Below are 23,319 nucleotides of genomic sequence, written 5' to 3' on the forward strand. Positions count from 1 at the left end.
TCCACACTGCAGGGACCTAGGGCAGAGCTAAGAACAGGAGTGTGAAATGCAGTCAGTCCCAGGAAGGCAGGAGGGAAGTCCATTCTGCAAAACAGAACAAGGGTGGGGGTGCTGCACTTTCCAAGGGAAGGAGGGCTGTCAGCAGAGGAGATGTAGTAGCTCTGGGGTGGGGATGGCAGGGGGGTCCAGGGAGGCAACCTTTGGTACTACTTCCATGGATGTTGGGGTACTGAGGGAGGGGGCTGTGCCAAGACGAAGGTGGGGGAGAAGGAAAGGCCATTAAGGGGTTTGGCTGGGAGCACGGGGGTCTGAAGAGAGAATTGGCACCTGCTCTGGCCCCGTTTGACACCAGCTGCTGGGCCTCTTGGAGCTGAGGCTGCCTCTGCTGTGCTTCGGCTCCGGGCTGGGCTGCCTCCGAGAGAACATGACCTGACGAGGACCTGAGTAAGTGCCCTCCACTCCTTGGTGGAGGTGGGCGTCCAGGGGCCGGGGTGGAAGAGCATGAAGAGTCCAAGCTCAGGGAGGGGAGAAGGAGGGACCGAGGCAGCCACGGGGTGGGCTGAGCTGGCAGCAGGAGCGTTCCACAGGAGCCCATGCTGATGCTTTCCTCCCTCGCTCCCCCGAGTTTCATCCCTGTGGTCACAGGCATGTTTATTCAATTGCTTTTAATGGGCGAAGCTGGGAGGACTGGCCCCCGATCCTCCTGATCTGGCCCTCAGGTGCCAGGCCAGCAAACCCCAGGACCGTGTGTTCCCTGAGAAGAGACCCCCCAACAAGTAAGCATTGTGGGGCCTGGCCTCCAGGAGCTGAGGGGTAGGGTGCCCACCAGGCTCCAGGGATAGCAAGGGCTTGTCCTGACTCCAGGGCGGTATCTGGCCTGGACAATCCTTGGATTAGCAATGAGTAAAGTGGTCCTCACCAACGTCACGCAGGTCGAGTCCCGAGATGCTGGGGGGACTGGCACAGGTGATGTTGTTGTAGGTATACACAGGTTGCTGGCAGTCGTCCCCTTCGGAAACAGCCTGGACAAAGCGGGGCACAACAGTGGGATGCTGCAGGGCGAAGGCCCTCAGGGCCTGGAGGGGGCAGCCACAGTGCCAGGGATTGCCCTCTAGCCACAGGCGCTCCAGGCCAGGAGGCTGTGGCACAAAGGTCTGCAACGAGTTGTTCCTGAGGCTGAGGTAGCGTAGCCGCACCAGTGGCGAAAGGATGCTCTCAGGCAGGGCCTCCAGGTGGTTGTGCGAGATGTCCAGCCAGAAGGTGCATTGCAGGGGCCCCAGGACTTCTGCTGACAGTGCCGACAGCTGGTTGCGGGACAGGAGCAAGTACTCCAGCTTGCCAAGACCCTGGAAGAGCTGACTGGGCAGCTGCATTAGCTGGTTTGAGGTGAGGTCCAGCTCTAGGAGCTCAGGGAGCCCCCACAGGCTCTGTTCCTCAATGGCCGTGATGCCGTTGTCCTTGAGAAAGAGCCGACGCAGCCCGGAGAGGCCAGCGAAGGTGTGCTGGCGGATGCGGCCCAGGCAGCTGCCCTCCAGGTGCAGGCTGTGCAGCTTGGCCAGGCCCTGGAACACTCGCCCTGGAAGGTTCCGCAGACAGTTGCCAGAGAGGTTCATGACGGCCACGTTCAAGAGGCCAAGGAAGGCTCCCGCCTTGACCTCCTGGATCTGATTGTCATTGAGTGTGAGCACCTCCAGCTGGCCCAGACCCTCAAAGGCTTTGTCCGGCAGCTGCCTGAGGCGGTTGTGGCCCAGCCGCAGCTCCTCTAGGAAGTGCAAGTCCTTGAAGGTCCGGGGCCGCAGGCTGGTGATCGCATTGTGTGAGAGGCGCAGGACATGCAGGCCCAGCAGGCCTGGGAAGGTGTCTTCCAGGAGGCCCCCCACACGGTTGTGTGACAGGTCCAGCCAGCGCAGAGCTTTCAGACCCAGGAAAGCCCCCGGGGCCATGGCGGCAATATGGTTGTGGTCTAGGTAGAGCTTCTGGAGCTTGGGCAGCTTGACAAAGATGTTGGCCTTGATGGTTCGCAAAGCGTTCCTGCTCAGGTCCAGCTCACGGAGCTCGCTGAGGCCATAGAAGAGTGGGGGCTGCAGGTAGGTCAGCTTGTTGCCTGCAAGTACCAGCTCACGCAGGTTGACCAAGCCCTGGAACACGGTGTCAGGGAGCACGGCCAGGCTGTTCCAGCCAAGGTTGAGGTCCCAGAGGTTGGCCAGGCCATGGAAGAGGCCCTCGTCCACCCTGCTGAGGAGGTTGTTGTTGAGGCCAAGAGAGGCGAGACCCGGCGTGTGCAGGAAGGTGCGAGCCCCAAGGCCACGCAACTGGTTCCGCTCCAGGTGCAGGTGGTACAGGTTCTGCAGGCCCAACAGCACTTTGGGCTCCAGGCTGGCCAGCCCACTGCCCTGCAGATTGAGGAAGCCCAGGCTGGATAAGTTCCAGAAGGCTGCCTCGGGGATGGAGGAGAAGTTATTGCCATCCAGCCACAGGGCCCTGGTGCTGTCGGGGATACCGTCCGGCAGCTGTGTGAGGTTCCGGGAGCTGCAGAAGACACTGAGCTCATCTGTGTAGTCATCGTGGCCGCAGGTGCAGATGGCTGGGCACTGCAGGCCCTCGGTGTCCCCTGGCACTCCAGGCTCCACTCCATCCAGGCCACGGGGGCCCAGCGCTGCCCAGGAGACCAGCAGCACTGCCAGAGCCAGGCCTCCTGCAGGGAGAGGAACTTGGGGAGGGGTGGCACTAGGAGGCTTGGGATGTGAACCCCGGAGTGAGACGTAGAGACAGACGTCTAGGCCTCAGCCTGCACATGTGGACCACCATTTAACTTGGCACCCATGCCATAGCATGCCACTGAGAGGAGGTTCTGCTGATTGGACTAGAGAAAGGTGTGAGCTGAGGTATGCAGTTGCCCCACTTAAATCGGAAGCAGAATGCAGGCAGGTCAACTGGGATGTTCTCCAGCTCGGAACAATCACAGCATTGACGGGCAATACCTGTTCCAGAGAAAACTAAGGGCTGGCCACCTGGTGATTAGGACATTGTGTCCATCTGTGTCCCTAAGAGGGACAGTCAACCGGGCCAGGCTGCCAGGTGGGCCTAGAGCAGTGATCGGCACACTGCGGCTCGCGAGCCGCGGTTTGCCGCTCTGTTGACTAAAGAGTTTGCCGATCACTGGCCTAGAGGAGGGCGTGAGCGAGAGAATGTTCTGGAGACAGTCTGAGTGGGTATGCGCTTGTTGCCTTTGGAGGCTGAACAGCGAACCAAATGCGTTTAGCCTGCACCAGGTACTTGGCCCAGCACCATGGTGAGGAGAGAGACGATGCCGGCCGCAGTGGCAAGTAGGGACCCTAGACCATTGGCTCAAGACCATCAACTCACTGGGGTCAGGTTTTGTTTCAGGACAAAGGGTGCCAAGCTCCCCAGCAACAATGCCCCAGAACCTCTGCTGGCCACAGGGCTGCCCTGCAGAACTTGGGGTCTCAGGGTGAGGCAAAGGCAGTGCAGAAGGATACCCCACACCCACCTGGATGAGCCTAGGCCCTGAGATGGAACAAGACAGCAGTGGCTTGGCCTCCAAGTGGCTGGGAGGGCAGCAGGCCCTCGCCCAGCAGGGGGTCTCCAGGGCAAGGGCCCTGGTTTGGGGTGGAAGAAGACACCCACCCTGCCTCCCTTGTGTTGCTCTTCTGGGCCCTTAGAAAGAGGCAAAGGTGACCCTCTGGGGCCAGGCTCAGCTGCACCCTCCCAACACCCCTGCAGCCCCATTCCCCCCATGGGCTCCCAAAAGTTCAGGCCTAGCCAAAGCCAAGCCATGTGTAGGGGCTGCAGAGCCCCAGTGGACTGGGGGATACGGGGAGCCTCACCTTTCCTCAGGGCCATCCCGCATGCAAAGCAGACAGCAGGTCTGCTGGGGCTGGCTGTGCCTGCCCTCTGGATTTCCCCACCTCCAGCGCCGCCAGCGCCTGTCACGGGCCAACTCATCTTTGCTGTCCCTGGGCTCCATTAACCCCCTCCTGTCGGGTGGCCAGGTGCCCTGGGTGTAGATGGCACACGGTGAAACTGGGGGGCTGCGTGCATCCTGAAGCCATCTTCAGGGTCCAAGGTGGTCCATGGTGCAGCTCTGAAGGCCAACAGGGGCCTGTCCCTCTCCCCCCCACCCCCCGCCCTTCCAGCCCAGCCCTGCAGAGTTGGTGGGGCGGGGGCGGGCGGGGGTGTGTGGCGGGTACGCCTGGGAGGGTCTGGTGCTTGGTTAGGTTTGGGGAATCCAGGAACTCCCCTGCCCATGGATGGGCCTCCTTGGGTAGCTCTCCAGGTCCCCCCACCTAGCCGATGGCCATGTGAGGGTTAAGCAGGAGCCACCACATTTCCCAATGGGCCTGCCCATCTGCCCTGGCACACTGACCACCCCCTTCCCATTTCCTAACTTGGGTGGGGTCGCCCAGCCCAGCCTTGCCTTCTCCTGTGACCTCAGGGTCAGCTGGTGTCTGGCCACTGCCCCTCTCCCAGCCTCTCTGCTGGCAATGCCTGCCAGAGCCCAGCTGCCTGGTGTTTGCTTTTCGCAGGCAGGCGCCGCTTTCCCTAGAAGAGAGAGAGGGACAGGAGGGTGGCCTGGCCTAGGGCTGGCGTCTGCCTGCTGGGAGCCCCCATGCTGTCCTGCAGGCTCCTGTGGGGACACAGCCACTCTGTTCTGTAAATAGGCTGATGGGATGTGTGCCCAGTGCCTGGCCTGAGGTCAGCCCCAGGTCAGAACTTAGGCGATGGCTGGCAAGGCTGCTGGAGCCTTAGGGGAGCCCCACCACGCCCTTACCTGCCAGTTAGTCTCTGCTCTTCCTGCTCAAACCAGGTACAGTCTGGCCCTCCAGCCATCCTTTCCTCTATGGGGACCCTTCCTCTGACTCTGCGCTGTGCCTGCTCTGCCTGGGGTGGTGGGCCTGTGTTTGGAAGGGTCTAGAGTAGGCACAACTGGGTGGACAGTGGGGAGAGAAGGGGGAGGGCAGGTGGGAGCTATCTGAATCCTCCCGTGGGGTCTGGAAGCTACTCATGGGCCCAGGGACTGAAGCCCTCACCCTACCTCCCCAGTGCAGCCCCTCCCCTGCCTCATGGCTGTGGGGTGGGGAGGCAGCTTTATCTCCCTCCCTTTATTGAGCTTGGATATTTTTCCAGGTCATTTCTCAGCTTCTGAGAAATTATAGATCTGCCTGGGAGAAAGTCCACACCCAGAAATTTACAGAGTAAACACATTTACACAGTAGAAAGTGCGGACTCAGCAGGAGTTCTGGGCCAGTGGGGCCTCTTCTCTGCACTGGAGAATGAGGCTGGAGCAGGGTGGGTGCACGTGGACAAGGAGAGTTGGTGGTCCTGTCACTGAACATTTAAAGGTTGGGACAGGAAATTCCTGTGATCGAGCTTGCACGTCTGGGAAAGCCTTACATGATTTTGGCAGCAGGGTTGGCTTTTTTTCTTTTTAGGGAGAGAGAGAAATCAAACATCAATTGGCTGTCTCCTGCACGCCACCTGAAGACCGAGCCATAACCCAGGCATGTGCCCTGACTGGGAATCAAACCAGCCACCTTTTGGTGCACAGGACAAAGCTCAACCAACTAAGCCACGCTGGCCGGGGCGGGTTGGGAATTTTAAATCTCCTGCCAGTTCTGCAATAGCCCTTCCAGAATAGTTGGGAACCACTCCATCCTGGGACACCTTAGCACCACAGGCTACGCTGCCAGCTCTTACCCCCAATGGGACACAGCTGCCTGCTCTTACCCCTGAGGGGACACAGTGCTTTCACCATCTGTGTCTTCTCCATCACCAGGGAGATGGCAGCTCAGGCTCACTGGCCGGTGGGCTGTCCTCTCTGAAGTGCATGTTTCAGTCTCTGGCCAATTTTCTATTTGGTTGTCAAGTCTGATTTATAATTTTTTTAAAAATCAAATTAAGATGCCAGCCAATTGGCAGGGTGGGGAGCCCATGCTTTCTGCTCGCTCTGTAGTTTGCTTTTTTGTGCTCTTTATCATTGTTGTGGCGAGAGTTAATTTAATGTGGTCTCTCATAAGCTGTTCCTTAAATCTTATGAACTTGATTTCTCTACCAACAATAAAGATGGAAAAAATCCAAAAAGTTTTTTTTTTTTATGTAGTCCAATTTATCAAACTGGTTTCAGGTCCTATTCGTCACATGTCTTTTATGATCTTCTGAAATACCTTGAAAACATGTTACCTTTCACCTTGACATCTGCAGGCTACCTGCTCTGCAACCCACATCCCAAGAGTGTGAGGCAGAGCTCACGTTAATTCTTCTCAGTGGGTTACCGTGGCCTCACTACCATTTGGTTAGTGACTGTCCTTGCTCCCTGCTCCTCGGTGCCACCACAGCTCGGTGTCATATTCAGCCAGGGCCCTCTCTGGGCTGTCATTGCCCCCTCAGCTTCCACCTGCACCATGGGGGCTTTTCAGTGGGTCTCGGTAACAGTGGAGCAAGCCCTCCCTCCACTTCCTCCTCTCAGACACTGGGCTACGCACAGTCCTTTGCATTTCCTTATCTGCTGCGGGAGCAGCTTGTCAAGTATCTAAAATGAAACCAAAAGACTTTTTTAAAAAAGATTTTAGGCCTGGCTGGAGAGGCTCAGTGGTTGAACATTGACCTATGAACCAGGAGGTCACGGTTTGATTCCCGTCAAGGCACTTGCCCTGGTTGTGGGCTGGATCCTCAGTGTAGGGCATACAGGAGGCAGCCAACCAGTGGTTCTCTTATCATTGATGTTTCTATCTCTCCATCTCCCTCTCCCTTCCTTTCTGAAATCAATAAAAATATACCTATTTTTTAAAGCCAATAAAGATTTTAAAAATAAGATATTTTTTTTACTGATTTTTAGAGAGAGAGGGAAGTAGAGGGAGAGAAACATCCATCAGCTGCCCCTGCACACCCCTACAGGGGGATGGTATCAAGCTCGCCACCTGCGCATGTTGTGACCAGAATCAAACCAGCAACCTTTTGATGCTTCAAACCAACTGAGCCACACCAGCCAAGACTCTTGAATTACAAATTGTGTTAAAATTTGGGGAGAATGGACATCATCACAATATTGAGTCTTGATTTGTGTACATGGTGTAATTTACCTATTTAGGTCTCCTTTGGTTTCTCCCTTTCTGTAGATTTTTGTGTTGTAATTTTGCATATATTTAGATTTTTTTCCCTAGATGGTTACTAGATACTATAAATATCTTTCCTCCTTTAACTTTGTTTTGTTTGTGTAGGTTGAAATTGTTTTCTAAAAATAGGTTGGGTAAACAAAGTGTTAAGGAATGCGGTGCTTTTACTCAGCAACTTTCTTAAACAGCCTTATTGATAGGTAATTCACACATCATAAAATGCATCATTTTATGTATATGTAAGTATACAACTCAATGATTCTTTTATCCCCAATGATTCTTTTTTTTTTTTAAATATATTTTATTGATATTTTACAGAGAGGAAGGAAGAGGGATAGAGAGTTAGAAACATCGATGAGAGAGAAACATCGATTCAGCTGCCTCCTGCACACCTCCTACTGGGGATGTGCCCGCAACCAAGTTACGTGCCCTTGACTGGAATCGAACCTGGGACCTTTCAGTCCGCAGGCCGACGCTCTATCCACTGAGCCAAACCGGTTTTGGCCCCCAGTGATTCTTAAAGTGTAGAGTTGAGGAACCATACCCACAATCTAGCTTTAGAACATTCTCATATAATATGTGGTCCTCTGTGTCTTACCTTATTCACTTAGCATAGTGTTTTCTCTTTATCCACATGATAACGTGTTAATATTTCACACCTTTTTATGGCTGGATGGTATTCCACTGTATGGATTTGCCCCATTTTGTGTATCCATCTGCTGATGGACATTTGGGTTGTTTCTATTGGGGCTACTACTATTAATGCTGCTATGAACATTTGTATATGAGTCTTTGTGTGGATGTGTATTTAATTCCTGCTGGAGTGCTTCCTAGGAGTGGATTACTGATTCATAGAGGATTTATGTCTAACTTAAAAAAAAAAACAAAAACTGTTGCCCTGGCCAGTGTGGCTCAGTTGGTTGAGCATCATCCTATGTACTGAAAGGTTGCCAGTTCAATTCCTAGTCAGGGCACATGCTTAGGTTGCCAGCTGGATTCCCAGTAGGGGGCATGTGGGAGGCAGCCAATCGATGTTCCTCTCTTCCTCTCCATCTCTCTTTAAAAGCAGTAAAAAAGATTTTTAAAAATATGATACTCCAGTTGTTCACATCCTCACCAACATTTGGTATGATCACTTTTTTAGTTTGAGCGATTCTAATTTTAATTTGTTTTCTCTGACAATGATGTTGGGCCCTTTGCATATGTTTATTGGCCATTCTTATAACTTCTTTGGTGAAATGTCTGTGTATTCAAGACTTTTGCCCCTTTAAAATCTTTATTGTTGAAAGTATTACATATGTTCCCCTTTTCCCCACATTGACCCCTTCTAGCCTGCCCCCCCCCCACCCCAGGCCTTTACCACCCTATTGTCTATGTCCATGGGTTATGCATGTATGCATACAACTTCTTTGGTTGATCACTTCCCATCCACCCACCCTCCCCTGCCTTCCCTCTGAGATTCCGCAGTCTGTTCTATGCTGCTATGTCTCGATTTATTTTGTTCATCAGTTTATTTTGTTCATTAGATTCCACATATGAGTGAGATCATGTGATACTTTTTCTCTGACTAGCTTATTTCACTTAGCATAATTCTCTCCAGATCCCTCCATGCTGTCTCAAAGGGTACAAGAGCCTTCTTTTTGTTTTTTACTGCTGCATAGTATCCCACGGTATTAAATGTACCATAGCGGGGGTTTTTAAAATATATTTTTATTGATTTCAGAAAGGAAGGGAAAGGGAGAGAGATAGAAACATCAGTGATGAGAATCGTTGATCAGCTGCCTCCTGCATGCCCCCTACTGGGGATCAAGCCCGCAACCTGGGCATGCGCCCTTGACTGGAATCGAACCCGGGACCCTTCAGTCCACAGGCTGACGCTCTAGCCACTGAACCAAACCAGTTAGGGCTACCATAGTGTTTTTATCCACTCTACTCTTTTGCCCATTTTTAAATTGAGTTGTCTTCTTAAGTTCTGGTTCCCTAGCTGGTTTGGCATAGTGAGTAGAGTGTCGGCCTACAGACTGAAGGGTCCTGGGTTCAATTCTGGTCAAGAGCACATGTCCAGTTGCGGGCTCGATCCCCAATGGGAGGCGTGCAGGAGGAAGCCAATCAATGATTCTCTCTCGTCATTGATGTTTCTCTCTCTTCCTTCCTCTCTGAAATGAATAAAAACATATTTTTTAAAAAATAAGTTCTGAAATTTTATATATTATGGATACAAGACTTTATATATTTTGAATTATCAGATATAACATTTGTAGGTATTCTTCCTATGACTTGTCACCTCATTTTTTAAAATATATTTTTATTGGTTTCAGAGAGGAAGGGAGAGAGAAATAGAAACATCAATGATGAGAATCATTGATCAGCTGCCTCCTGCACACCCCACAATGGGGATTGGGCCCACAACCCAGGCTGTGCCCTGATTGGGGAATCAAATCTCTGAGTTCATAGGTCAACACTCAACCACTGAACCATGCTGGCCAGGCATGTCTCCTCATTTTTTTAAAATGCTGTCTTTTTTTTAATATATTTTTATTGATTTCAGAGAGGAAGCGAGAGGGAGAGATAGAAACATCCCCCTTCTGGGGATCGAGCCTACAACCCAGGTACGTGCCCTTGACCAGAATTGAACCTGGGACCCTTCAGTCTACAGGCTGATGCTTTATCCACTGAGCCAAACCAGCTATGGCTAAACCGCTGTCTTTTTGAAGTGCAAATTTTTTACTCTAATGAAGTCCAATTTATCTATTTTGTTCTCTTTTATGGCTCACACTTTTGGTGTTGTGTCTTACTCTGCCTAATCCAAGATCACAAAATTTTCTCCTGTTTTCTTCTAAAAGCTTGATTGCTTTTAGATGTTACATTTAAGTCTATGACCCATTTAGAGTTATGTGTATAATATGAGATAAGGGTCTAAGTTCACTTTTTTATGTATAGATACCCAATTGTCCCTGCACCATTTGTTGAAAAGACTATAATTTCCCCCAATGAAATTTCTTTGCATCTTTGTTGAAATCAATCATAAATATAAGGATTTATTTCTAGATTCTCAATTCTGATCCATTAAACTACCTGCCTATTATCCTTGCACCAATATATTATTACTGTTGATTTATAGTTACTTTTGAAATTAGGCAGTGTAAGTCCTCCAACTTTGTTCTTTTTTTTTTTTTTTTAATATATTTTATTGATTTTTTACAGAGAGGAAGGGAGAGGGATAGAGAGTCAGAAACATCAATGAGAGAGAAACATCAATCAGCTGCCTCCTGCACACCCCCCACTAGGGTTGTGCCCGCAACCAAGGTACATGCCCTTGACCGGAATCGAACCCGGGACCCTTGAGTCCGCAGGCTGATGCTCTATCCACCGAGCCAAACCAGTTAGGGCACTTTGTTCTTTTTTGAAATTGTTTTGGCTCTGCCCTGGTTTACTCAGTGGTTAGAGCGTCGGCCCGTGGACTGAAGGCTTGCAGGTTCAATTCCAGTCAAGGGCACATACCTCGGTAGCAGGCTTCATCCCTGGCCCCAGTTGGGGTGTGTGCAGGAAGCAACCAATCAATGTGTCTCTCACCCTCCCTTCCACTCTCTCTAAAAATCAATGGGGAAAAAATATCCTTCGGTGAGGATTAACAACAAAAAAATGTTTTGGCTCTTCTAAGTCTTTTATTTCCATATGAATTTTAGGATTAGTTTACTTTCTCCCAAAATCCTGCTGGGATTTTGATAGGGATTGCATTGGATCTATAGATCAATTTGGGGAGAATTTGAATCTTTTTTTTTTTTTCAGTGTTGTTTTTTTTTACTTGAATTTGTTGGGGTGACATTGGTTAATAAAATTATATAGGGTCAGGTATACAATTCCACAATACATCATCTGTATATTGTGAAAATTGACATCTTAATAGTCTTTTAATGGAATATGGAGTATCTTTCCATTTATTTAGATCTTTAATTTTCCCTTATCAGATTTTTATAGTTTTCAGTGTATAACTCTTACATTACTTCTGATAAATTCCTAAGTTTTTGGCTTATTAGTACATAGAAATAAAATGGATTTTTTTCATTAATCTATATGCTAGAACCTTGCTAAACTTATTAGTTCCAGGTAGGTGTATGTATCTGGATTCCTTAGGACTAGCTAGCTATACTAGTATATAGGATCAAGACATTTTTACTTCTTCCAATATGTGTACTACTTTTTTCTTTTTGTGTGTGTGCCTTATTGCACATCCAGTACAGTGCTGAGTAGAAGTAGCAAGAACAGACATTCCTACCTTGTTTCTGATTTTACAGAAAAGCATTCAGTCATTTGCCATGAATATGATGCTAGCTGATTATTTTTCATAGTAGATGCTGTGATAGGCACTGACGCTCCCAACCAAAGACACCCATGTTGTTATCCCTGGAATCATGAATATGTCAGGTTACATAGCAAAGGAAATTAAGGTTGCTAATCAGCTGACCTCAAAATAGTGAGATAAGTGGCTTTTCCAAGTGGAGCAAATGTAATTACAAGGGTCCTTAAAAGTGGAAGAGGGGTTCAGAAGAGGCTCTGCTCTTCTGGAGGAGTATCCTCCCCTACTTTCTGAGTTTGTGAAGTGATTGGTTACTGATAGAATGATTTAGTGAAGGCATGTAGGCCTGGGCTTCCCTTTGCATGAAGACTTAAGACTTTTATCAATTTTTTGTTATAGGTCTATTCTGATTTTGTTTGTGAGGCAATGTGAGAAGGACTCGACCCACAGTTGCTAGCTTTTGAATATGGAGGCAGGAAGCCAGGAGCCAAGGAAGTAGGCACCTCTAGAATCTAGAATAGGCAAGGAAACATTCTCCCCCCACTGAAGAAAATTGGCCTGCTGACCATCCAGCGAGGCTCATGTCAGACTTCTGACCTCCAGAACTGCCAGATCGTAAATCTGTTGTTTTTAAGTCACTAACTTTGTAGTGACTGGATACAGCAGCACTCAGAAATTCACACAGCTGTCCTTTATAGGTTGAGGAAGCTCTCTTCTATTCCTAGTATGTTGAAATCTTTTATTATGAATGGGTGTTGGATTTTGCCAAATGTTTTTCTGCATCCACTGAGATGATATTGTGGGTTTTATCTTTTATTCGCTAATGTGGTCTATTTGAGCCCAGCCAGAGTGGCTCAGTGGTTGAGCGTCAACCTATGAACCAGGAGGTTGAGATTTAATTGCCAATCAGGGCACATGCCCTGGTTGCAGGCTCAATCCCCAGTGAGGGGCTTGTAGGAGGCAGCCAATCAATTATTCTCTCTCATTGATATTTTCTCTCCCCCTTCCTCTCTGAAATCAATAAAGGGATATATATATATTTTTTAAATGGTCTATTTGAAATAGACCACTTTTAGATATTAGTATAAATATCTACTGCTTTTAGATATTTAACCAACCTTGCATTCCTGTGATAAATCCTATTTGGTAATGGTGTATAGTGTTGGTATTGCTGTATTTGGGTTGCTAACATTTTATTAAGGATTTTACGTCTGTATTCATGAGAGACACTGATCTACATAAGGGACGTTGATCGCAAGTTTTCTTTTTTTGTGATATCTTTGCCTGGCTTTTGTATCAGGATAACATTAGACCCATAGAATGAGTTGGGAAGAGATCCCTCCTCTATTTTCTGGGAGTTTGAGAGTGATTAGTGTTACTGATAGAATGCATTAGTGAAGCCAGGTGGGCTTTCCTTTACATGAAGAATTAAGATTTTTTTATTAATTTAATTTTTTGTTATAGGTTTATTCTGATTTTCTACTTCTTTTTAAGTCAATTTAAGTAATGTCTTTTTAGGAATTTGTCCATTTCATCTAAGTTATCTAATTTGTTGGTATAGAGTTTTCCTACTGCAGGTGGTCCTTGACTTAATGATGTAGTTATATGCTGATAAACCCAAGGAAATTGAAAATGCACTTAATACACCTAACCTACCAAACATCATAGTTTAGCCTAGCCCAGTGGTCAGCAAACTCATTAGTCAACAGAGCCAAATATCAACAGTACAACAATTGAAATTTCTTTTGAGAGCCCAATTTTTTAAACTTAAACTTCTTCTAACGCCACTTCTTCAAAATAGACTTGCCCAGGCCGTGGTATTTTGTGGAAGAGCCAGACTCAAGGGGCCAAAGAGCCACATGTGGCTCGCGAGCCGCAGTTTGCCAACCACGGGCCTACCCTATCTTAATCATGCTTACATTAGCCTACAGTTGAGTAAAATCAATGAACACAAAGCTTATTTTATAAAGTGTTGAATATCACATGTAATTTATTATGCATTATTGCTTTTGCACATCATAAGTCAAACCACCTTAAGTTGGAGAACATCTGTATTCCTTTGTAAGTCCTATTAATTTCTTTAGGATTGTTAGTGATATTCCCTTTTTCAACCATCATTTGGTAAAATTTGTGTTCTTTTAAAAAAAATATACTTTGATTTTAGAGAGGAAGGGAGTGAATCATGGATGGGCTGCCTCCTGCATGCCCCCTACTGGGGATTGAATTGGAAACCTGGGCATGTGTCCTTGACCGGTATTGAACCCACGACCCTTCAGTCCACAGTCCGTCGCTCTACCTGTTGAGCCAAACCAGCTATGGCTCTTTATTTTCTTCATCAGTATAACTAAGGATGTGTCAATTTTGTTGATCTTTTCAAAGAACTTGGTTTTTCTGTTTTGTATTTCATTCAATTCCTATTATTCTTTTTTCTGCTTCCTTTGGATTTCATTTGTGGTTTTTTTCTAATTTCGTAAGGTAGAAGCCTAGGTTTTCTTATTTGAGGCCTTTTTTTTTTTCTCATACAGGTGTTTAAAGCTATATAAATTTCCCTCTAGCACTGTGTTAATTGCATCCCTCAAATTTTGATATGGTGTGTTTTCATTTTCACTCTTATTGACCTACATGATATTTAGGAATGTGTTATTTAATTTCCAAACATTTGGGTTTTTGCAGACTTCATTTTGTTGTATATATCTAATTCCACTGGGGTTAGAGAACATATTTTGTATAATTTCAGTCTCAATATTAATGGTGATGTATTTTGTGGCCCAAGATAAGGTCTAGCATGGAGAATGAATGTTTCATAGGTACCTGAAAAGGATACTGGTGGAATGTTTTATAAATAAGTAGGTTCACTTGAATGATAGTGTTCAGTCTTCTTTATCCTTGCTGATGTTCTAATTGTCCTAAAATCTCCATTTATTATTGCTAAATTACCTATTTTTTCTTCCAGTTTCTAAAATTCTTTTTCCCCATTAACTGCCTTCCACCGCTGCCCAGTGAAACCAGACATGAGGTATTTGTTGCTGCAACAGAGGATTGTTATAACAGAAATCATAGAGAAAAAGAAAATTGATTATTGGTTGTACAGCTTAAGGTTATGGCCTAAGACTATTTGCTGACAAACAAAGAACAGAACAACTCTAAGCTAGGGGTCTGGGGAGAGTGAAGAAGGAAGAGGAAGGATCTGATTCCTGATGTCCTGCCTCCTTGGCCTCTTACCTCCCACATACCACCTGGCCTGAGTGGACTCCCAGATTGGTTTGAGGGTCTGAGCTCGGAGTTCAGAAAGCAGATAGAGGCATGTGGGAGGGATGTGTGTGTCCGGGGGCCTTCCTCTCAGGATTTATCTGGGGACCCTAGGCCAGGCTCCCTGGATTCATGGAGATCGCTCCTTCCCCAGGTCTCTCTGCTGCCCCAGCTCAGAACCAGTCATCCATAGAAGTGGGGGGACCAGGAGAGGCCTCTCCTTTTACAGTTTTACTTACAGATTAATGTAATGATTACAAGTTTCAGAGTACTAGGCAGAGGTGGGGGCTGCACAACGTTGTGAATGTACTAAGTGCCTCTGAATTGTACATTTTTAAATGGCTAATTGTATGTTGTATGAATCTCACCTCAATTTAAATAAATAAATTCTAAAGGTTTTTATTAGTAAAACACAGTCACTACTAAAACCTAAGTGACTGTAGCTAGAGAGAAGCGTGCCACTGGGACTAGTGCATGACACACAGCAGATCAAGTGGGTTGCTGTCGAAGAAACAGCAAGGCCCTAACTGGTTTGGCTCAGTGGATAGAGCGTCGGCCTGCGGACTAAAGGGTCCCAGGTTCGATTCCGGTCAAGGGCATGTACCTGGGTTGCGGGCACATCCCCAGTAGGGGGCGTGCAGGAGGCAGCTGATCGATGTCTCTCTCTCATCGATGTTTCTAACTTTCTATCCCTCTCTCTTCCTCTCTGTAAAAAATCAATAAAATATATTTAAAAAAAAAAAAAAAAACAGCAAGGACCTGGTCAGGCCCATGTCTGACCCGCAGGACATAAGACCACACTCAGGGAGCAGCTCCCAGAGGCATCAGTAAAGGGTCAGACCCAACGCACAGGAATGAGGCTTAGTGAGAGATGGAGCCCGCATCCAGAGAAACAGGTGACAGAGCAGTCAGGAAATACTTTAAAATAAAAATCCTCAGCCCTAGCTGGTTGGCTCAGTGGATAGAGTGTCCACCCGTGGACTGAAGGATCCCAGGTTATAATTCCGGTCAAGAACATGTACTTTGGTTGCAGGTTCCCCAGCCCTGGTTGGGGTGAGTGCAGGAGGCAACCAATCAATGTGTCTCTCTCACATCGATGTTTCTCTGTTTCTCCCTCTCCCTTCCACTCTAAAAATCAATGGAAAAATATCCTCAGGTGTGAATTAACCAAAAATAAAAATCAAATAAAAATCCTCAGAAGGAAGAGGGAAGACACTGGTTAGGAATCAGTAACAAGGACTCTGTTTCTATTTGATAGGATCATTTCAGTCCACCTCAGATGCCTGACCACTGTCAGGAAAGAAAGAAAAATGGGAAGTCATGGAAGTTCTGTGCACTCTATGTGTTGTGCCTGACACTGGATACTTGAGGATTCTTCACTTTCCTTGAGAAGGAGAGAAAGCAGGAGCCCGAAGCAAGAGGCAAACAGCAAACAGAGCTCTGTCGACGAGAGGGAGCCCAGTTAAGGGCATTGCAAACATGATTAATAAACGTAGGAAAGAACAAAACTTACCAAAAGCAGCCGAGGAAGAACAGAAGTAGCCCTATAACCATTAAAAATACCCACAAAAGAAGACACCAGGCTCAGACTAGAACTGCCTTCTACAAACTTCTGAATAAGAAACATTCCTAAAAAAATGTTTATCATTTACCAAAACCAGACAGGGCTAAGAAAGGAACCAGCAGCTGAATTCTGATGAAATGGGATTTAGCCCAAGACTATAATGGCAACTTAGCACTGAAAAACTTCATGTAATTCACCAGACTGAAGGAGAATGGTCGGCTGATGCAGAAAAAGCATATGGTAAGATCCAGTTCCCATTTTGGATGCTGTCTCGCAAAGAAGAAAGAGGAAGGACTGTGCTCAATGTAATGACAGCTACTCAGCCAGACGGCCAACCTTGAGGGGAGGAGCAGCCTCTGTGCCTATAGTGGCCACACCTGCCACTCCCTCCTTGCAACACACTCCTCTGTTTTCCTCTACCTGATGGTTCCTCTTCGGTTCCAGACCTATGAACACCTGACATCTCGACCTCCTGCATGACGGCACCTGTCTCCTGGCTTTAGGACTCACCAACATGCTGGTGACTCCTCACGTGCATTTCCAGGCTGGCCCTTGCCTTGAACTTCCTCTGCCTACCCAGTGGTTTCACGGGTATTTTAAACTCAACTTGTCCAAACCTGACCCCCCACGACTCCAGTGAGTAAATGGACATGGAATCCTCTTAACTTAGCACTCACAGCTCAGATCCAAGCTGGGAGCAAATGCCTCTGCCTGCACCTCAGCTCACACTGGGAACTCGCCACCTCTCACCTCCACCTGCTTCTCCAGCGACGCTGCCATGACACTCGGAGAAATCCTAGTAGGGTCAGCTATGACCTGCCTCTGCACATCTGAGTGTGGGCGCCAAGGTCCTCACATGACCTGTACACTGACCCACTCCCCTCCCCTCACTGTCCGCACAGCCTCGCTCTTCCGCAGATCTGCCCCAGTGCCTCTGCACTTGCTTTCTTTCCCAGATATCTGGGCAGCTTACTCCCTAGAGCCCCTCAATTTTTACTTCATGGCACTCCTCAGTGAGGCCTCCCCTTGGGTGCTCTATATACCTTATCCCTGAGCGTTGTCTTTTTCTCTGCAGTGCTCTCTCCATCTGACCTGCCAGCACTTCAATCATCTCTGTCTTCATCCCTCCACCAAAATAGAAGCTCCACAAGGGGAGGGACTTCTGTCTGCTCACTCTGAGTCCCTGGAGCGTCCAGTATCTGCCACATCAGCCACATGCAGACATTTAGTAAAGCAATGAAGTCAGAATAAAGGCCAATGTGCCCACTTGCCTCACTTCAACAGGGAGATCTGGAAAACCAACATCCCAGATGGAACTTCAAAAGGTCTACAAAGGAACCAACATCAGAATGAGCAAGTTTAGTGGGTTCCCAGGAACAAAGTCAATTGCCCTTTCTGATCACTGGGGAAATTGAAATGAAGGTGCCATTTACAACACATCAAAACCCAAAGCACCTGGGACCACAATGTCCCAGAGAACTCTGGGAAGGAAATTATAAAACCTGGTGGGAAGACATCTGACAAATAATGAATAATTTCTCTGGCCTTTATCCCTATTGAGGGGAAGGAGCCTCTGATTCCTTAATATGCCCCTGGCCCCCTGAGCTTACACTAATGAGGTGACTCAACGAGGGCTGTCACCAAAAAGGCCTACCCTATGATCAGAGGGTTGGGTGGGTGGGCAGGGCTGGAGTTCAATCACGTGCTCAGTGATTCCATGGCTGACACAGTGACACCCCAAACTAACTGACACTGAGGCTTGTGGCCTTTCCTGTGGGTGAGCACCCGGATGTGCCAGGAGGGAGACACACTTGCACTCCACAGAGAGGTACAGTCAGTGTTCTGGACCCTCCTGGACCTCACCCTGTGGGTCTTTTCACTTGGCTGGTCTTGGTTTGAATCCTTTATACTAAAACTGTTACCATATCCTTTATAATAAAATCAGAAGTATGGCGTCTCTCTGAATTTGAAGTCATCCTACTGAGTTATTGAATCTGAGGGGGTCATGGGAACCCCCCAAATTTGTAGCCAGTTGGTCAAAAGTGCAGGTCAGCCGAAACCGGTTTGGCTCAGTGGATAGAGCATCGGCCTGCGGACTGAAGGGTCCCGGGTTCGATTCCGGTCAAGGGCATGTACCTTGGTTGCGGGCACATCCCCAGTGGAGGGTGTGCAGGAGGCAGCTGATCGATGTTTCTCTCTCATCGATGTTTCTGGCTCTCTATCCCTCTCCCTTCCTCTCTGTAAAATATCAATAAAATATATTAAAAAAAAAAAAAAGTGCAGGTCAAAAGCCCCAGGCTCCCAGCTATTGTCTATGGTGAGGGCGGTCATGTTGGGGACCGTGCCTGTCACTAGTGGGTCTGTGCTAACACTGGTGGTCAGCACCACAAGTGTGCTTTGGTGGCACAGCGTGGACAGCACCAGAGACCCAGTGAGTGGACAAGCAGCCTGTTCAACACCTGAAACTCCAAACCACACAAAATAATTTCTCCCCAATCTAGTGAGTCAATATCACTCCAGTCCGAATTCCAGATAGCAATATCCTAATATTTCTATGTAAGGGCAAGGGGCCAACACTCCTAAAGGCTGAGGCTGGGTCATGTCCTGTCCTGGAAATGAAGAACTGTCCTAAAGCTGCAGTGACAGGAAAAGTAGGCCAACGCCAGGACAGCAGGCATACCAACAGATCATGGAGCCACAGGATATGCGGCACCTGGGACGCTCACCAGCGCAGGCAGGGCCGACGGAGTGGGGCACCGGGTATCCAGTCACCAGCATAAATAGCATTTTCACAGGAATTATAAACCTCAGTGTGAAAAGCAAAATAAAAAGGACTGAGTGAAATTACAGGAAGGCATCAGAGTAGAGAAAGCGTTGTTAAACAGGACACAGAAGCATTTACCATAATGTGAAAAATTTGACTATAAGAAATTAAGAATTTCTTCAACAAAACACCAGAGTCTGAAGCTGTCAACAAACTAGGTGATACACACCCACAACCAAAACTGTCCACATCCACAACCAAAGAACTCAGGAAGTTTGCCACATGGAGTGAAAGGACTCCTGGTCAGTAAGAAGCAAAACCTAGTAGGAAACCATGCTGGTGCCGTGGTCAGGCGCTTTACTGGAGCAGCCAAATGTTCTGAATTCACATATCCTTCCGCCAGCGTCCACTGCTGCTGCCGCAGGGACTGGAGGGCAGGGCTTCAGAGCTGTGCACCCAGACCCAGGCACGGGCCACAAGTCCAACCTCAACTGTGAGACCACCTACAGCCCAGCTACAGAGCCAGAACCCACCAGGTCTGGGAGGGTGGCTGCAGGACCCCAGCACACCAAGGTGAAAGCACCCATTCTTTTTTTTTTTTTTTTTTTTTTTAAATTCTCACCTGAGGATATTTTCCCACTGATTTTTTAGAGAGAGGGAAAGACAGAGAGAAACATCAATGTGGGAGAAACACATCGATTGGTTGCCTCCCACTTGAGCCCCGACCAGGGCCCGGGCCGGGGAGGAGCCTGCAACCAAGGCACATGCTCTTGACTGGAACAGAACCCAGGACCCTTTGGTTCGCAGGCCAGTGCTCTATCCACTGAGCCAAACTGGCCAGGGCAAAGCACCCATTCTTTAGAGCTCAGCTCTCCCAGAGGAGGAGGAGGGATTCCCAGACTCAGCAGCATGCAGACAACTGCAGAGTGACCTGCGCCCTAAGCTCAGCCCAGAACAGGGACAAATGACCCTCGGGACCTGAGGACTCTAGGGAGAGCGGTGATAGACAATCATGCTTTGCATGACCTGTCTGGGATGAGCAGTAAAGGTGACATCAGCAGAAGCTGTGGCACACGGTCTGCATGAGTGTCGTCACAAGAGCAAAGACTGACCAGAGGCTGCAGTGCCAGGCTCAGCAAGCAGAGCCTTCCCATACCCAGCGCCTGGCACTGTTCTGTAATAGACCGAAGCCAAATGGAAAATGTCACACACAGGAGAAAACTTCCAAATCCAGAAGAGAGTCAGCTGGGAACAAACACCCCTTCTTCCTACCACCAAACACCCTGAATACCATCGCGACACCCCATAGCTGCCTCTACCTGTTCCTCCTTGCTCGGACAGCCTCCCCTCTGCCTGGGATGGGACTCAGTGCAATGCAGAGCCTACCCAGTGTGCCCAGGGCCTAGGACTAGCCTGACATTGCAGCTAAGGAGCCACCCAAGCATGGTGGCTTCCCAGGACAGCCGCGGTTCAAGTTTACTCAGGCAAAAGCAGAGGGTACAGCGTTTGAGCAGGGACACATTCATAGAGAGCTCAGCCTCGGGCCTCTCCACGCTGCCACTGGGAGGAAGGACATGGAAACCTCTCCCGGCCCAGACCTGAGTGGACCAGACCTTGAGCAAGGCTGCAAGGTGCCGACAGTCATGTCTCACAGCCACATGGGCGCCTGGCGACTCTCCAACGCAGATGGTATCTTGATGTCCCCTCCTGTCAGCTTCTTGGCCCACACTGGTCCCTGGGAACATCCCCAAGACAGGACAGCCTTTGCCAGGGATGGGTCGTGCAAAGTTGGAACCTCTGTGAGTACCTGACTCCCACAGGCCTGGCCTCAGCCTCTGGCCTCACTGCATCCATGACCCAGCCCAGGGAGGTCCTCAAGGCCTGACTACATCAACACAAAAATGACTTTGTGACAATGACACAGGGTCCTTGAGAGAATGACTTCCTCTAGCAGTAGCTGGGAGAGGGAAAAAGAGGAAGAAATGGACGTGATAGCAGGTCCCTTCTTATGGTGCCAGGAAAAAGGGGCGCGCATCCCCTTCTAGGGTCTCTGTTCTGGTGAGCATCGGGCTGCTGGCCTTGGCAGGAGAAAGAGGGACAGCTTTTATTGGGGTGTCATGCAGGGGCCCCACAAAAAAGCCAGAGAACACAGTCTGCAAGCAGAACTTCGGGAATAAATACTTTCTAAATTCTTCTCTGGTAAATATGCATTAAAACATTTGATAACACAAGCAAAGGGCTTTACAATCAATTTAAATTAAAACAAGACTGAATTTCCTACACTCCCAGCAGGAAGTTCACCTAAAACATCTGAATACTGGATGCAGCAGCCATGAGCACCCCAGGCCTCAGTCCCGGGGCACCTTGAAACTGTCCTTCTCTTTGCGGATGGCCCTCATGGTGGTGACAGGGTCCGTCTCGCCCGCGTGCTGCTGCACAGTCTTCTCCCTGCAGAAGCCGAGTGCCAGGATGCAGGCTGCCTTGCCCCACTCACTAACCCCTCCCAGGACACCAGAGAATAGCCCATGGCCAACTTGGGTGTTTCTAACTGTGGATGGCGTACTGGCCAAGCCCAGTCCTGCTGGCGACCCAGAGAGCAGGAACATCAATCCCATGCTGGCGTCTGGCAATGCCCAGCACCATGAGGCTCCTTGAGAATGCACCCGCCCACCTACAGATCCTGACTCTAGGGTCTGAAAAGACCCATGTGCTTGCCAGGGCATCAAGGAAAGTGTCCCCACCTCGCCGTTAGGAAAATGTGTCTGATTTGTGGCTATACTTAATCCAGATTACTGGGCAGTCTCCACCATTTGGGATCTTCAGGAGTTAAAGTGAGTGGACACAGAGCTTGAGTGAAACAGAGGCCAAGAAGCCCGAGGCCAGGGTGGGCCCTGCCTGCGCCCACCAGCTCGCACCCTCACCTCACTCTCATGAACGGGTTATAGGTGAACTCCTCTGCAATGGTGGACGGCACTGTGGGCTCCCCAATACTGTACTTCTCCTGCAAAGGAAACACATCACTTTACTACAGAAACTTCTGAAGATCTGCATTTCAAAATACCTTCTACTGATCCTAAAACATCTTCTGGCTGAGAAGGCAAAGTGAGAAGTCAGCAGTGTCAGGTCAGGCCCCTTCCTGCTCATGGAGGGGAGATATGAGTATTGCAGCTGCCACCACAACCCATCTCCTTTGCTGTCTTGGAGGGGGAGGGGCAGGGGGACATGGAGCTTTCTTTCATTAATATAAAGTTTATGTTCCATGTTACAGAAGTAATAACCAGCAAAAATGCAGAAAACATGAAAAGAAGAAAACACCCACCACCCCACACCCAAGACAGTGCATGGGTTGTAAACAGTTCATTACTGGGAAGAACAGCAAGAAGACAGATGCCCAGGGTCCCTCCCCTGGCACGACAGCCCCCTCTACAGGGTGGTGAGTAGGGGTATTCAGGCTTCCCCTAGGGAGAAACACTCTGGAAGAGCCCTCAGCAGGCACCTTGTCACCTCCCATCAGGATGGTCTTGCCCCTGATCAACATTGACCAAGGCAGACAGAGAGAAGACGCAAGTTGGGCCGTTTGGCCAACTGTTAGCTTCTATAGAAACTCTACAAGAAGGTCAGGATTGACAGCTGGGATCTCCACCCTCCCAGCAACCCCTGCCCTCTGCCCAGCTAACCTGGAAGATCATGCTATAGTTGCTGACACCCAAGCCCAGGCTTCCTGCTTCCTGACCATCCAGGGGCCCTCAAACCTGAGAGTCTGGATCTTACCGCGCCCCCCCACCCACACTGTGATCACTGGCATCAAGAAGTAATCCTTCATCATCAAAAGTCCTCTCTCTCCTGCCTGTGCCTTCTTTTCATCTCTCCCAGCAGGTGTCAGGGTCGGCCCTACACCAGTGTGGGGGGCTAGGGGTTATCGCAGCTCCTTCAAGGCAAAGGCTGCCTGACTTCTTTCGTTTCTCTTTGCCCGGTGCCTACGCAGGGAGGTGCTCATAGTGGGTTAAAGACATGTAAGAGGAACACTAACTACAGCCATACAGCGGGGTGTTTTGCAGCAATGAAAAGGAATGGAGCTGGTAACATGCCGCACATTAGGCTGAGTGAGAGAAGCCCATATTGCGCGATCCCACTGATACCTATAGAAACAGGAAGTGAGTAGTGCCAAGGCCCAGGAAGAGAGGAGATAGGGAAGTAGCGACTGCTAGTAGGTATGAGATTCCTTTTGAGGTGATGAAAATGCTCTAAAATTCATTGTGATGATTGTACAACTCTTGAATATATGGAAAACCATCTAACTATACACACTAAG

At 48.7% G+C, this 23,319-nt stretch overlaps 1 protein-coding gene across 7 annotated transcripts in view; it reads right to left on the reverse strand.

Annotated features, from left to right (window-relative positions):
* Nucleotides 1-657: 657 nt before the first annotated feature.
* HAGH (hydroxyacylglutathione hydrolase) overlaps nucleotides 658-23,319 on the reverse strand; it is a 44,299-nt gene continuing 21,637 nt past the window's right edge. For 5 of the 7 annotated variants that reach the window (XM_080682600.1, XM_080682599.1, XM_080682603.1 and 2 more), the window contains one exon: nucleotides 658-2,695. In XM_080682600.1, the coding sequence (XP_080538726.1) occupies nucleotides 894-2,695 (1,802 nt within the window). In that variant the 3' untranslated portion in view covers nucleotides 658-893. Of the gene's footprint in view, nucleotides 2,696-19,619; nucleotides 21,456-21,928; nucleotides 22,009-23,319 lie in introns of those variants that run through there. The other 2 variants (XM_080682604.1, XM_080682605.1) reach the window with 1 other exon arrangement.

Source organism: Plecotus auritus, assembly GCF_963455305.1.
Source record: "Plecotus auritus genome assembly, chromosome: 7".
NCBI lineage: Eukaryota > Metazoa > Chordata > Mammalia > Chiroptera > Vespertilionidae > Plecotus > Plecotus auritus.